The sequence below is a fragment of the Astatotilapia calliptera genome, chromosome 5 (assembly GCF_964374335.1).
Source record: "Astatotilapia calliptera chromosome 5, fAstCal68.1, whole genome shotgun sequence".
NCBI lineage: Eukaryota > Metazoa > Chordata > Actinopteri > Cichliformes > Cichlidae > Astatotilapia > Astatotilapia calliptera.
The window spans coordinates 39,616,502-39,633,021 of record NC_137426.1 but is presented as its reverse complement, the minus strand read 5'-3'; the positions used below and the strand labels follow the sequence as shown (position 1 = coordinate 39,633,021).

At 39.2% G+C, this 16,520-nt stretch overlaps 1 protein-coding gene across 3 annotated transcripts; it reads right to left on the bottom strand.

The window, feature by feature from the left end:
* Positions 1-1,551: 1,551 nt before the first annotated feature.
* LOC113023106 (phospholipase D1-like) lies at positions 1,552-4,635 on the bottom strand. Of its 3 annotated transcripts, none has more exons than XR_013909095.1 (4): positions 3,815-4,635; positions 2,943-3,525; positions 2,760-2,853; positions 1,552-2,421 (listed from the first exon to the last, which is right to left on the bottom strand). XR_013909095.1 is itself a non-coding variant. In XM_026169201.2 (4 exons), exons 1-3 carry the CDS (start codon positions 4,034-4,036, stop codon positions 2,800-2,802), a joined length of 525 nt encoding a protein of 174 aa, XP_026024986.2. In that variant the 5' UTR covers positions 4,037-4,635; the 3' UTR covers positions 1,552-2,421; positions 2,760-2,799. The 3 variants fall into 3 exon arrangements, 2 of the variants coding, with proteins under 2 accessions (XP_026024986.2, XP_026024987.2); XM_026169201.2 differs by having other exon boundaries at positions 3,277-3,525; XM_026169202.2 differs by having other exon boundaries at positions 1,552-2,417; positions 3,277-3,525.
* Between the last annotated feature and the right edge of the window lie 11,885 nt (positions 4,636-16,520).

Below are 16,520 nucleotides of genomic sequence, written 5' to 3'. Positions count from 1 at the left end.
ATATTCGCAGAATAAGACGGCGGCACAGAAGCCAATCAAAGTGCTGCTGTGCATGTGGTCAGCACTGACATGGACTTCAGATGTAGAATATTTTCACTCCCTTCCCCAGACAGTCCTAATGTTAAGCTCTTTAAATGCCATCAGACTTTGGCAGGACGGAGTCTGGAGGAGCCTCATGGGAGAGAGGAGCTCCGCCTCTTTGGCTACATCCACACGGGTGTTTTTGAAAACACAGAGTTTCCGTTTTTGTTTCTTTGTTTTTAATCCCGTCCACACGTGCAGTTTGGAAAAATATCTCCGTTGTGGGATTACAATATTACCTTATGCCATGTTAGACCCCTAATTAAAGATTGTGAATTGTTATGTAGTTTTAGTTTGCATTATTCTCCTGAATTAGAAGAAGCTGATAACTATTGCATTTATTAAACTGATTTGCATTAGAGTGCTGATTTATTGTGAATGAATGATATTGTTTTATGATGCATTATACTGCTGAGTTATAAGAAATACTGTTCACAGAAAGTCATCGCCTTATTTGTCTGATTAGAAGAGAACAGCCTAACTAAGCCTAACAGGGGACAGGTACTTCTGCCCAACCTGGCAGCCACAAAGTGAACTCATTTAGGTAAAGATAACCACATGCACCTAACCAGCCTGCACCAGCCTGACATTTCTTCCTCCTAAGTAAAAACGAATGGATGGATTGAACTTAAAGTCTCAGCTCAGTTTTCTATTTTGACCACCTACACCCCAAGATACTCTTTTAAAAAGTGTTGTTTTCAGATCCCTTTGAAGTTCATAAAGGGCCTGTTCATTTTCATTCAAATGTTTTATTGCATAAATGTTACTGTTTTCTTTTGATTTATGCTCCCACTACACTGCACCTCTACAAACAACAATGCCACGTACTGTCAGTTGCTTTTACATGCTATAAACATGAGTAGGTTTGATCAGAGTTTCAGTTATCAAAGAAAAGACAAACTGAGCAAAAAGAAGGAAAAAAAGACCAACTTCTTCCCAACTGACAAGAAAAATACTCGTCATGTTTTCATAATAAAGGATCAGGCTCCCCATTTATGACAGCTTGGACCAATAATGTATGTTACATTGATGCTACTGTAGAGACAGTGTCAACATCTCTATTTAAATATAATTAATATACAAAACACAATAAAAGTTATACATGAATTATTCATTATTTTTCACTATTGATAAAATTCATGTATACTAATCAAGGTTATACATGAGTAACGACATTATTAATAATGATTAATAATAATAATTCTAATGCCAACATGATGACTGTTCATAGCTCCTGCTTTGAAATACTGAACTTAAACACTGACCTGATGAAAGATCACAATTCACAGTGGCCCACTGTCAGAATCATTCTGAATATAAACTCATCGAGTTAATCTGAACCTTTCTCAAATGTGCTGTGAATAAATGCTGCTGCAAGCCACTGTGGGAAAGCTGTGTTATTATCATGGAAACATCTGTGACACATTCACAGAGGACGAGGACACAAAGGGACGACACGCAGAGGCTGTGTTAAAGTCAAAAATCCAAATCTTTAGTCCTAAACAGGCAGTGGTTACAAACAGGAAGACGAGCAGTCCATTAAACAGTCTACAGGGTCAAACATACAGAGAATTCAAACAGCTATTAAAAACAAATAACTGGACACTGAAAAACTTCAGTGATGTGTGAGGCACCAAAGGGAAGCAGCTGAGTATATTCAATTAATTATCTTCAAATACAAAGACAGAAACTCCTACAGGCAGCATGCAAACTGAGCAGGATACACAAAGATCAGAGATTACAAAATAAATCAGACAAGGATTTCAAACTTACTGAGAGCAAGGCCTCTGTTACAAATCTGTCTAATAGAAAAACATGCTGTACAGATACAATACGGTCAGTGTTCATGGTCATTTAAAAACTGGCTCTACCTGAACCACTTCAATATTTTATGAAGTCACTGAGTCGACCATTTCTACAGTTTGTTTCCTTCATTGCAGTTAGAGTGTGGCTGGTAAGGATGAAAACACACACAGAGCGTAAATTGTCTTTGTTAGTAAGAAACGTCAGCAAAGAAAAGACAAAACACACAAACACTCTCATGATATTCATGAATCATTAGAAAGCATCCAAACATTCTGCTCGTGGACTTTTACAGTCTTATTTACACTCGCTCATCTTCATAATCATCCTGATCAGTACATGACAGGGGAGGCTTTGAGGTAGGCGGGGCTCTCTGCTGATGTCAGCATGAAAGGCAGGACCAGCGTCTGCCACATGTTGGTGAAACATCACAGTACACTGGCGTGGTTTCCTTTCCAGATGTTGGACGTTTGACACTTCAACGTTGAGGCCAACAAGAAGACACAGTTTTGGGTCGGGTTGCTGCAGGGTTTCTAACTGAGCAAAAGCAGAAGCACACAGACCAACAGGGATCAGATGCTGAGTGTTAGAGGAACATCTGTGCTGATCACTGAATGCTGCTGTGGTCTCTTGTTGAAGTTGGCTGGTGGGACAGTCTAATAGTGATATCCTGCCCATCGGAGGAACAGTTTTAAAAACACATGCAATACTTTGTTTGTATTACAGTCAAAGTTTATGTTAATTTTGTCCTTTAAAAGTGTTGCTGTACTATAAAGTCCTATAATTTGAGGCTAAAATGGCTCAGAGAGTCTCTCTCTCAGAGGATCTCCTTTGAAAGTGGAGACGGCTTTATCCGCTGATCCACGTCACTTTACCTGGATGTTTTCTTTGAAGCTGGATGAAGACTCCTCTCCCTCACTCCTGTTGCAGCTGTGTGGTCCAGTTGGCCTCTGAGGTCACAGTCAACATCTGTAGCAGAAGAGGGGAAATAAAAGTCCAGGTTACCAAAACTGGGAGCTTTTCCAAAATAGAGCGTAACTGGACTTTTTCAGCCTTACAGGCAGATAGTCGTCTGAAGCTGCAGCTTTTTCTTTTGAGCTTTTTCCAATCTCTGCTCTCGGCTTTCTTTGAGAACATGTCTGCTTTCTTGGCATGGGTCTGTCTGCTGTTGGTGAAGAGACTAAATCCACATACTCGCTACTAAGATCTCCTCAAGTAGTCTCAACCAGATTACAGTTTAAGAGTAAATGTCTCCTGAGAGTTTCACCTTGGGGAGATGCTGTCTTGCTAACATGCAATCATGAGCATTAATTTATGAGGTGAAAAAGTCATTTTAAAAGCTCCAGCCACAAGTTTTATTTCATCTGTGTTTTGGTCAGAGTCCCATCAGACCTCCAGAATGGTGTCAGAGTGTTTTCTATCCACGTGATGAGCACAGGCCTCAGGTCCAGACCTCCACGGGCACCATAGCCTCTTTGGAGCTAATAGGTGCAAGAAGGTTTTGTTGGGATAGGAACTGAAGAGGAAACTGACGAGGAAGGCAAGGATCTTCTTCAGCTCCTCCGAGCTGGGACCTCTTTGTGTAGGCCACCATTGGCCAGGTAGCCCTCCAGCATCGCTGGATGGCCGACAGTGGAAAACCTAGAGGAGTAGGAGAGAAACAGCAGCTTGGAGCATGTCTTTATACTGTTTAGTTTTTAGAGCCACAGACTTTCTTTTAATGTCATTGTTCAGGATCTATGACTGATTATGTATTTATTGTATTCCTCCATGACTGTGTGACAGCAAGTGGAAAAAACCAGCTTCACCTTTGTTGATATGCTTGTAATTTTAATATTGATTAAATGGCCATGAAATAATAGAAAGCTCATATATGAAAATGTATTTTAAGAAGTAAAATGTTAATCTGAGTACAAAGGAGTACACTCACCTTCTGGTAGATAGAGGTGTAGCGAGCTCTGGTGAACATCCAGGCCTCCTCGTAGAACTGATCACTGATTGGATCCAAAACATCGATGGAGGATCTGTGTAAGCGCTGAGGATCGTCCTGATGGACAGAACAGAAGGAGAGTGAGACAAGTGAAGATATACTAAACAACACTGTGACATGAACTGAGCCACACACAGTTTGATTCACAGGTGATTGACACATTATTTGACCACGAGCAATCTTTTCTGGTTTGACGCCGTCTTTGTAGCCAGAAACCAGCTCTCTCCTCGGCTTCCTCCACTACACGCTTCCCCCACGCCAGTCTCCTCCGTTACTATAAAGGGGAGAGTCATGAGCTCCATCACCCTCACCTGTGCCGTCCAACGTCCCGCCACCAGCCTCCACTGCAGCAGGCCAGAGACCACACCCCTGCCACAATAAGTAAAAGTATATCCTTGCTGTACCCTTAATGCTAAATGTGCTAAATTAACCGCTGCCTTTGCCCCTTTGGGATTATTCTTATGTCACTGGGATGTTGACCTTTGACCTTCACATTAGAGAGATGGGCAGACATAATTAGTGTATGAATTTTAAAGTAACAGGTAATAAAGAGAGTGTAGCAAATGTAGTCAGGTTTATTACTCTGTATCACACATGAGTGCCCGAGGGAGGCGGGGCTGACTGGGGAGACACAGGAAACAGAGAGACAGGGCTGACTCGACATGAAACGATGAAACGTGGGACACGGGAACAGAAACTAAACACAGGCTGAAATGAACACTGAGGGAGGGAGAACTAAGATTACTGAGAGCCTGATAAATAAGAACAAAAACCAAGAAAAACAAGAGTCAAAGGAAAGCAAAAACACAAAGCATTGGGCCAGGACCCACTGCTGTGACATTTATATGTGATAAAAACATTAAAAACTGCTCACATGTTGAAATCTTTCTACGTATACTTTAGGTTCAGCTCTCCAGCCTGGCATTTGGTTAAGCATGATTCAAACATTTGATTTTGTTTAACTGGTTTTAATTATAGTTACTTTTTGTGAACATTTGTTGCAGCATTTAAAAATACATCATTTATTTTCAAACTTTTATTTGATTTAGAGCATCATATTTGACCAACGTAAATGTTTTAATTTCATATAAAATAACTGAAAGAGTGAACTAAATATCTGAAATCTTTCCTTCCTTAAAAGTTATAATCCTACTTAAGTTATAGTGCAAATGCTTAAGCAACAAATATACTTGATGCTAATTAATTAATATTTTCCTTTGATGTTGCAACTATGTGGTCACTTCTGTCTTTAAACAAAATAATATTTTCCAGTTACAGAAATCATAAAGTCCAAACTAAAGTGCTACTGTTGCTATATGCATTTTATATAAATCATGGATGATGGTCCTGACATGAAGGACGAGAAAGTTACAGGTTGCATCCTTTGACTTTGTCTCCGTGCCTTTGGGCGATTTTCAGAAGGACAGATGTTTCTGTTCAATTCTTAAATCAATTTTTTCAAACACAAACACTATTTTAAAGCTTCTAGAGAGTAAAATATTAATGATAATTATAATAACAATAATAAAAACAAAAGCTCTCAGATCCATCAAACCAAGCAGCAGAAAGAACAATAACTGAAGAGAAAACTTTAACCTTGTAGACTTCATTATGTTCCAGCTGCTCTACAGACGCTGTGACCTCGAACTTAAGCAGGTCGTAACGTATGTGCAGCTCAATAACTTCATAATCAATTCAATTAAATCTTTATTGGCAGACTTCATGTCCATAAAAACAAGACAAGAAAAAAAACACACAACTCCCACACACACACACACACACACACACACACACACACACACACAAGGTATAAACCATTAAATATATATATATATGTATATAAATAAGTATATAAAGCATTTGTAAAAATATAAAACCATAATATACATAAAACACAATTACTTAAAATAAATCAATAAGTACTGTCGAGGAGGGAAATTATTTTACTGCTATTGTTAAATAATTGTCATTGCATTAATAATATAATCTGCAGCATGGATATTGCATTCCAAGGTTTAAACAGTGTCTCTTTCAGAAAGACTGAGTTGCAGGCTGACAGGAAGTTGTATGCAGAAGTGAAACCAGGAAGTTATTTTGAGCCGCAGGCTAAGACGAGGCTTTAACAATGTAACAGATAGCTTTAAGAAGGCCTTAAGATCAGATCATTTTATATTAAGGTTTTAGTAGAGGTTCTTGATTAAAACATTTATTTAGTAGAAGACATACACATAGTCTCAGTGAGCTTCTGGTCTGGTAAAAGGTCAGAAGTGCAACCGGTGAATTGAGAAAGAGCATGTGAGGTCGTGACACACACACATAGAGTTAAATTTATTTAGAGGAACCGTCCTTGTTGTCTCAGCAAGAAAGAGGAACAATTCATTTTAAGATAAGAACGGAAAGTACCACGCCATGAAAATAGAAGATGATTTTCTAGGTGAAAAGTCAGGATGATGTTGATCTGATCTATGTATAAAATGTATGTGACGTATGAAGGGGCGTCAGTAAATAAACCCTGATGCTATAAAATATCTGTTCATGCTTTGAGTAAGTCGAAGACTACTGGCTGTCTGCGTACAGAGTGTCTTCCCACGCGTGTATTCATTAAAATCATCGTTTGACTTCACCCGGCCGGATCGGTGTGGTTATTCTTCGATCACCTCTTGTACCCTTCCTCAATATTGAATCTTAACATTTGGGGGCTTCGTCCGGTTATTGAGGAGGGTGAGTTGGAGGTTTAGATGGAGAAATTTGGTGGTCTTGGGTGGTCTGACGGGCAGACATGAGTTCCAGTGGTCTAAGTGAGTGGGCATAAGCCGGCTTATCCAAAAGGTAAGGCACTACCTGTTGAATTATTTCCAAAGTGTGCCAAATTGGACATGATAAAATTTAAGTCTACTCACTGAAGTTACTGGTGGATGTCTGTTTTGATTTTGATGAAAATTTCATGAGTTGAAGCAGTTAGAGTTCTGCTAAGAAGAAATGAAAGCAGTAAAGTCTGCTAAAGCAGTTTGAGTCTGCCAGGAAAAAGTTTAAATATTGGGTTGAAGTCCCAACGAAAAAGAGTTAGAGTCTCAAGTAGTTTGGTAGGGAATTGGTTATTGTGTTGGTTAGAGTCCAAATTTGGTCATAAGAGTGGACCTGAGCGGTCATTTTGTGAGTTGGAGTCTCCATTTGACCACTAGGTTGCACCTACTTCAGTTATACACTTGTTTCGGGTGTTGATTGTTGTTTCAAAGTATTATAAATTATTCTAGAACGGCAGTTAGAGTCTGCTAGGAAGCGCAGTTCTCGGAGGTAACGCTCCCTCCCGGCCAAGGACGCTTGGCCCTGACCTATCGGCGAATAGGGTTAGTACGGTTGGCAACCGGGGAGAACTTGGGAACCTCCAAAATAGCTAGGAGTTAGTCTCCTTACCGTTTGCAACGGTATCTGCGCTTTTTTGGACAGGAGAAGTTGGTCTTCGGGCGTGTAACTTTAACTTAACACTTCGAGGTAAGCCTTGGCTGTGAAATGCCAAAAATAGAGCTTCAGGCAAAGTTTGGGTTGGTTGACGCTTTTAAATTGAGTTAGGGATTTTAGAAATGAGGCCAGAAACAGTTAAAGTCTTGATACTGGTTAATTGGTGGGCGGTTATTTTAAATTTGTCTAAATTGGTTAGGCGCTAAAGCTGACAGATCTGACAGTAGTTGTAAATATAAGACGTCTTTGTAATAAGAGATCTCTGTGTGTCGAGTCAGTAATGCACTGACTGCCTGCTGCTATTTTTGGAGGTGTGTGTGTGAGTGAAAATGCAAATGAGTAAGCAGTGAACTGTTTAAGCCACAGTTGGTTTTACAAATACTGCTGCAAACATTGTAGAGTGTGTGTTTAAAATGCCATTTATGTTTATTAGAGGACTATAAATAAAGTTTTGAGTTGCCGTAGTGGATGTATAGTAATTGACTGAGTTTGGATGTAGATATATAAATATATTGAGTGCACTGTATATACTTAAGACTAACACATGACTTTCAGTAGTAACTGTTCTCCAGCATTAGCTGCTGGTGGGTTTTATTTTTTCAATTTCTTGTGTGTGCGGTGAGAATTAATGGAGGTTTCAATTTTTTGTTTGTTTGTTTTTTACTTGCTCTTTTTGATTATGACAAGCATGTCTAAAATACTCTTAGGAAAGTGTGTTGAGTTATATTCCTTAACTCTAGTCACAGTTTAAGTGTGAATGCGGTGACTAGAAGCTTTGACATGATGAATAAAGGTGTGAGAGGTATTTCTTGGGTGATGTAAAGTAGGACGTTTTAAACTTTGAAAGTGTTTTTAATTTGAGAGAGGCATGAGTGATGTTATAAGAGTTTAGTTTATTTAAAAGGTGTGTGTGAGAGGATTATGAAATCATTGTGTGAATGATGCTACATTTTAGGTCAAAAGTTAGTAGAATTACAGAGTGTGTGCGTGAAATAAGGGAGTATTGTTTTTACATCAAGGCTTAGTAGAGCTAAAGTAGAACGTCACAAACAAACAAAAGAAGGTAAAATGAAGAGAGAAAATAATGTGGTTCCCTGACCGGGAGAGAAAATAACTGACAATTACATTAATGAATAGAAAACACACATACACAAAGTGCCATATGAGAAATTATTCTAGGAAGGAGTCAGAAGTAAGATAGTTTAACATAAGATGTAATGAAGGAAGCAGCTTACATTCCTTTAATTCCCAGAGCCAGTGTGTTCCCTCCCCTGCCCACTTGGGCCCCGTATCAGGCGAGTATGGAAGGCTGGATAGCCCATGACGGGTAAGATCCCACCTCGAAACCCTGGGACAACCTAAGGCAGGCACAGTCACGATTACTCTCGGACCTGACGGGTAAGACCGCTGGGCTAGGGTGGAGGTGGAAAGTGGCAAGTGGAGCCCTACCTTCTGGCTGAGGACAAGGAATGCTGCTATCTAAGGTAGGAAATCAGAATTTGGGTTAGTAAAGTTGGGGAGGAGAAAATTGACTGTTTAAAGGCAAAATTATGAAGGAGTCTGACACACTGTAAAAGCACCATATGCAAATTCACACACACAAACAGAAAATGCATTAAACTTATAAAGACAAGACAAGCTCATGGAGTTTAATGCATAGACACTGATTAAACCTGGCTAAGAACACAAACATAGGCAATGAAGAACAGCTTGCTATTTTGTATGAATGATACAAGGGTGTGAATGTTTAATAAAATACATTTGAGTTTGTAATTGAGGAATAGAATAAGCCATATGACAAAGGGAGTTATGAAAACGAAAAAGGGATTAAAGTAGTTTTAAAAAAGAGTGACTTAGGAGTGCTCTCGTACTGAGTGATCAACACTAGTGATCACTGTTGGAAGAAATAAAATGATTTAATGAGTTGGGAATGTTTAAACATATGTTTCTGTTGTTACAGCTTCTTGAGAGATGATTCAGTATGCAAATTAGCTGGAGTGTGTGTGTGACTGTGACTTTCAGGAAGAGGAAGCATAGCAGAGACGAGAAGTGCAGATTGGGGTAGGAAATTTATAGTTTAGTGATATGTTGTTGTAAGGGGGTTTTATGCTGAATTGAAGTATGTTATAGAGCATAAGGGGGTGATTTTTGTGTGCAAATTGAGTGGGTTTAATGGGACTTTTGGTGTATTGAGGAGGTGAAATTATGTGGTGGCAAGATTTGTGTGTTTAAGGTTGTTGTGGTGATGGGTTGATTCTGTCAGGTAGGTTGTTGTTGTTATTTTTGTTTTTAATAGAGGGAGTTTTAGGAAACATGGACATGTCTAAAATTGGGCCCATTATTTTGTAACAGTGCACTTAAAGAAAACCTGTCAGGTGATTTTGTTTTGTTTTTATGAGCTAACAACCAGCTCTATTTTTCATTTCTGTTTTAAGCAGGCCTGCAACAGTGAATAACGGCGCTGAAAATTCTCGGGAGGAGCAAATATAAGGGGGCTTTCCAGATTACAATTGGGTGAGGAGAGCTACCTGTGGGGACTGATCAAGGTCGTAAGTCCCTGTAAAAAGGATTTTATGCGAGTCAATCCAGTCCAAAAGCATGAAGAAATATTTTCCTATGGAAAATAAAAATGACGGAGCTCATTTTGCTGAGGGTGGAGAATCTGACGCGGGAAGCTCCACCATTAGCAAATACATGGTGTGACTGCATGTGAGTGAATGTGAGACTGTATGTGAGTGAGGATGAATTAATGTGGACAAACAATTTGCTTTTACCAGAAAAATTTCTGTTTTGCTTTGTTGACTGGGGTTAGATTATGAGATTATAGTATATTGTTGGGAGAATGCCAAATGCTAAAGGGGAAATATTTTTTGATGTAACTCAGTTACCATTAATTGTAGAAACACATGACTGATAACTGTTCTGTTTTAAGTTTATTTTTATGACATAGATTGGATCATGAGTGGGGAAAACTGAGCAGTTTTAAGTTTTGTATAGTATCTTGACACATGAAATGTATCAAGATAAAGGGGGGTTTAGGGTTTAATAATTTAATTGTTTAATAATTTAGGATCATTTTAGGACCTTTTGGGTTTTTGATCATTTGGATATGGTAAAACTGAAACTGTTATTTTTAAGTTAAGGTTAAAGGATTAAAAGTGAACTTGTCACGGTTTGCGAGGCAAGCCGTGTGGAGTTGTAGAAAAGGACCCAAAAGGCGGCAGCTCTGGTGCAGGTGAATATTTATTTACAACGGTGGGCACAAAACAGCACTGGTGGAAAAACAAGAAACCGGAAAACTGGGTAAGCTAATAACACAAACCAGAAACGAGGATGCAGGGAGGTCCGGGGAAATACACACAGAGAACACAGGGAGATTACACACAGGTGGGGAACACAGGTGACACTGATAAACATAACGAGACAGGGCAGGAGTGAACACAACATTACGCATACTGACGAGAGACTGTCAAAGTAAAACAGGAAGTACACAGAGGTTCAGACAGGAGGAGAGAAAGCACGGGGAGAACACAGACATAACAGGCTGGGGGAAACATGGAATAAACACAAAGAGAGACGAGAGCTCATAAATACACAGAGGGGCACAAGGGGGTAAGAGTCACAAAGGAAAAATACTTAGGGAACACCACAACAGGACACCTCAGAAAACCTGGCCTAAATAAGGAGCGAAAATACAAGGAACCAAGAATACTGGGCCAACATGGCCCAGGACCATGAATCCTGTTTAGAAGATACAATGCCGGTTTTTCAAAGCTGTGAATAATTCTTAGAGGGAAAATTAGTGAGGGTTGAAGGGGTAGAACAGCTTTGATTTCTTTTTGATTTCTAGAAGTAGTGGTTATAATGTAGGCTTACACATACAGATATTACATAGGAGGTATTTTTAGGATAAAAGGGGGAGCTTATAAATAGAAATGATTTTTATACATATTGCATTTTGTGCTTTTAAAGGAGTTGTGGCTCAAATTTGTCTCTGGAGGGTCACGAGCCTTTGGCTAGCGCTATGATTAGCCAATCTACTGTGAGGATAATATGAGTTCATGAAGGATTGCACACGCTTACAGACACAGAGTTAAGAAACACACATGACAGTATTGATTCCAGGCAAAAGGCCTTAAATTCATTTAGCTTTTAACTGAACTTAAAGAAGGACCAAAGAGGAAGGAAAGCATATATTTTGGTTAAGTCTGATAAACTAGAATTAGGAGGTATTGTTACATTAAAGGGAGCAAAATGAAATAAAAAGGCTATACCAAAAACAGGTGATAACATAGGAAATGTGAGGTTTTAAAATGAAGTTAGTGTTAACACATAGGAGTTGTTTGAAGGCAGCATTTAGCTATGATGAAATGTATACAGGAGTAATTGCTTATATGCTTGAACTTAATTGATTAAAGTGGTTGTTTTCTTTTGGAGTAGATTAACTTGCAGCAGCGACAACTTGTGCACAGGATGTTGATGATCAGATAAGGGAAAATAGAGCGAGCAACCGGATGTGAAACCAGCGCTCAAAGAGTTTAAAGTGATGAGTAACGTTGAAGAGTATACATAAATACAAGTCAATAAGTTAAGAGCATAATTAGGATCATGCTTTTGATTAAAGAGTCCCAGATAGGATAAGTTAGGGAGATGCAAGAAAAGGTGTTTTGTTTCCTTTGCAGAAGATCTCGGCGACCACAGGAGGGGCGAGGATCCTGGAGATCTCGAGGTCCGAGACCACCAGAGAAGGGTCTGCGTGAGGACACAATGTATTGTGACCTCTGGTGTTCCAGAGGTCAAAAGGGGGAGTGTCGAGGAGGGAAATTATTTTACTGCTATTGTTAAATAATTGTCATTGCATTAATAATATAATCTGCAGCATGGATATTGCATTCCAAGGTTTAAACAGTGTCTCTTTCAGAAAGACTGAGTTGCAGGCTGACAGGAAGTTGTATGCAGAAGTGAAACCAGGAAGTTATTTTGAGCCGCAGGCTAAGACGAGGCTTTAACAATGTAACAGATAGCTTTAAGAAGGCCTTAAGATCAGATCATTTTATATTAAGGTTTTAGTAGAGGTTCTTGATTAAAACATTTATTTAGTAGAAGACATACACATAGTCTCAGTGAGCTTCTGGTCTGGTAAAAGGTCAGAAGTGCAACCGGTGAATTGAGAAAGAGCATGTGAGGTCGTGACACACACACATAGAGTTAAATTTATTTAGAGGAACCGTCCTTGTTGTCTCAGCAAGAAAGAGGAACAATTCATTTTAAGATAAGAACGGAAAGTACCACGCCATGAAAATAGAAGATGATTTTCTAGGTGAAAAGTCAGGATGATGTTGATCTGATCTATGTATAAAATGTATGTGACGTATGAAGGGGCGTCAGTAAATAAACCCTGATGCTATAAAATATCTGTTCATGCTTTGAGTAAGTCGAAGACTACTGGCTGTCTGCGTACAGAGTGTCTTCCCACGCGTGTATTCATTAAAATCATCGTTTGACTTCACCCGGCCGGATCGGTGTGGTTATTCTTCGATCACCTCTTGTACCCTTCCTCAATATTGAATCTTAACAGTACACAAACACTTTAACCAGTGCTTTCTGAGACTGGATGAGTAACGGGAACCACTCACTGTCGGATCTGTGAGTGCTAAAATTATACTGTTACTCGAACCATCCAGTCGTTCTCTAAAATTGAACATTAACTTTCTTAAAAGTGCTTTAAAAGTCCAGACACCCACAGCTACAAACATCTGGCTGGCACTACCACTTCTAGGTATTGTTAAGGTTCAAAATTGAGGAGGGAGAGTACAAACCACCCATGGTCCAGAAGGTCTTGGTCAAACAATGATTTTAATGACTACACACGTGTGGGAAGAACACTCTGTACGCCGACAGCAAGTGATCTCCAACTTAATCAAAGCATGAACAGATATTTTATAGCATCAGGGTTTGATTTACTGACGCCCCTTCATGCGTCACAGATACATTTTATACATAGATCAGATCAACACCAACCCAGAAGATCATCTTCTATTTTCATGGCTGGTACTTTCCGTTCTTGTCTTAAAGTAAATTGTTCCTCTTTCTTGCCGAGACAACAAGGACGGTTCCTCTTTTACCGAGACACTTTTGCAGTTACAACCAGACATGACTAATCTCTCCTCTAAATAAATTTAACTCATGTGTGTGTGTCACGACCTCACATGCTCTTTCTCAATTCACCTGTTGCACTTCTGACCTTTCACCAGACCAGAGGCTCACTGAGACTATATGTATGTCTTCTACTAAATAAATGTTTTAACCAAGAACCTCTACTTAAAAGCTTAATATAAAATGATCTGATATATAAGTGTTTTGTAAGCATGTACTGCAATTCCTTCTATGGCTCCAAGTCACTTGCACAATAGATTGTCCGGACATCGCGCCGAACAAAGCTTCCGACCCCCAATTAATTGACCGAGCTCCAACTCTTTAATAAGCACAGATATGCATTGTGTATAAAATAGTCATAACTGCACCTGAAATACAAGGTCAACATAATAACTGTATGCATAACATCTTAAGGCCTTCTTAAAGCTATCTGTTACATTGTTAAAGCCTCGTCTTAGCCTGCTGCTCAAAATAACTTTCACTTCTGCAAAACTCTCCAAGCCTGTTTCCTGTCCTGTTACTTTTAGCCTTTCTGAAAGACACACACTGTTCAACCCCTGAATGCAATATAAACTCCAGATTATATTATTAATGCAATGGTAATGATGACAATTATTTAACCATAGCAGTAAAATAATTTCCCTGCTCCACAGTATCCTGCAAAGGATTCTCATCGCATCATTATATGCAACATGCAGCTTCTGCATGCTACATTGTTTGTAGGATGACCACAAGGGGGCAGTATATAGCGGTGTGCAATACACTTTAAACAAAGCCACTTTAACTGGAAGTGAACAAAAGCTGAATTTGCGTGCAATAGTATTTGCCTGCACATAGAGCTTACATCGTTGTCTGTATATGTCATCATCATCATTCATTTGCTCAGTAATAAAGTGACCGAGGTATTTCACCTTTTTATGAACTTCAAGAGTTTTTTGTGCCAGTTTAAACAAAGGGAAATTTAGCTGTTTATCCTGCTTGGTTCTACATATCAAAACAGCACTTTCAGCAGCATTGTACTCAATGTCATATTGCACACCATATTCAGTACAGACATTAAGAAGATCCTGTAACCCAGCACTGCTTGGACTAAAAACAACCAGGTCATCTGCATACATGAGATGATTTATCAGTGCTTTACCTAATATACACCCAGTGTTACAGGCTCTCAGCTGTATGGACAAATCATCAACATATAGATTAAATAAAATTGGAGACAAAATCCCACCCCGTCTAACACCATTGCTGACACCAAAGGGGGCAGAAATACTGCTTCCCCATTTAACCTGCATGTTCTGATGAGCGTACCAGTAAGAGAGAATCCTCACCATGTATTGAGGAACTCCCCGTCTCTTCAGTTTATCAAAAAGTTTTCTGTGGTTCACTCGATCAGAAGCCTGAGAGGCATCAATGAAACACATGAGGACAGATGAATTTTTAGCCCTATACGACCTGACTATTTCCTTGAGTGCATATATGCACATGTCAGTGCCGTGCTTTGGTTTGAAGCCAAACTGATTATCCAGAGAAGAGATGAACTCACTAACTCTATCAAACAAGATTCTTTCTAACACCTTAGATAAAATACTGGCTAGTGCAATCGGCCTGTAATTATCCAAACAGCTCACTTTTGCAGCTTTGTCTTTCATAACTGGTACCAGTAAAATACACAGCATTGAGTCTGGTAATATGCCATGAATCATAAACCCAGTGAAACAGAGCGCTAGAAGAGGAGCTAGCCTTAAACTAGCATGTTTTAAATGTTCTGCAGTGATGTGATCCAAACCAGAGGATTTATTATCAGACAACCTATGAATGGCTTCATATACTTCATGTGTCCTTACACTTATTGTGTCAAGATTGTCCTCATATGGATCACTTTTTATACAGTTAAACAACGCACTGTAATGCTGTCTCCATAATGCTGCAATGTTATCTGCCCCAGAAACACCTTCAACAGTTGATGGTAGAGATGGTTTACAGTTATTAAGAGCTTTCACCTCTTTCCAAAAATCTGCCATATTATTACACAGCATTTTCCAAAGAATCTGCTCTCAGCATTTGCTCATTTTTAGTTATAAAGCGAACAGCGTACTTATATCTGGCATTCGCACATTTATTCTGTTCAAATTCTGGGCCTTGTTTAGGTCTTCCAGCCATGGCCCAACATTTATAAGCTATGCGAGCTTCATCATGGTACATGGATACATGTTCTTTCCAGCCAGGTCTGATGTTAGGTTTCTTATGCTTATATTGTTTATCAAGCGGTGTACCACTTTCATGCAGAGCAGTCACTATATCATCATACATGGAGCAGAGTAAATGTTTATGCACAGCATTCTTACAGTTGACATCCTTGCACAAAATAGCTTCTTTGGGCAAAGAAATGTTGTTCAGATGTATATCGGTATTACTATGATAAGCTAAGAAATCATCTTCACTACAAGCTGACCAGTCTAATTTTACACTGGTAGCAATATTGTTTCCAGTTGTTGCTGGCATTTGTTCCACATTCACAGTAAAACCAAAAGGTATATGATCTGACACAGTTACCTCATACCTGATAGTCATGTTTGCTAAAGCTGCATGTCCATCAGCTGTACAGATACAGTGGTCCAGCCATGATGTACTATGCCAGGCTTCACTTATGTATGTATAGCTATCTGCAGGCAGCAACACTTTGGTAGACAGGATAAGATTATTAACTTGACAGAAGTGAGTTAAACTGAGAACTGCTGTCTGTGAGATCAGCATTAAAATCACCCAAAACATATATGCTGTAAGTATCGTTGTCTTGAATAAATGCATTAATAAAAGCCAGCCTACTGAGGTATTCTTGCTCATTTTGACAAGATTCATAGGGAGAATAAATATTAAGAATGATAAAACTACTATTGTTCTGTGTATATTGTATACCAATACACCAGTCTACATCCAGTCTAATGAGCTTTATCACAGGGTCTATTTTTTTGTCCCAAAGCACAGCAACCCCTCCAGGTATTCTGCCTCTGGCTATAGCTGTGCTGAGATC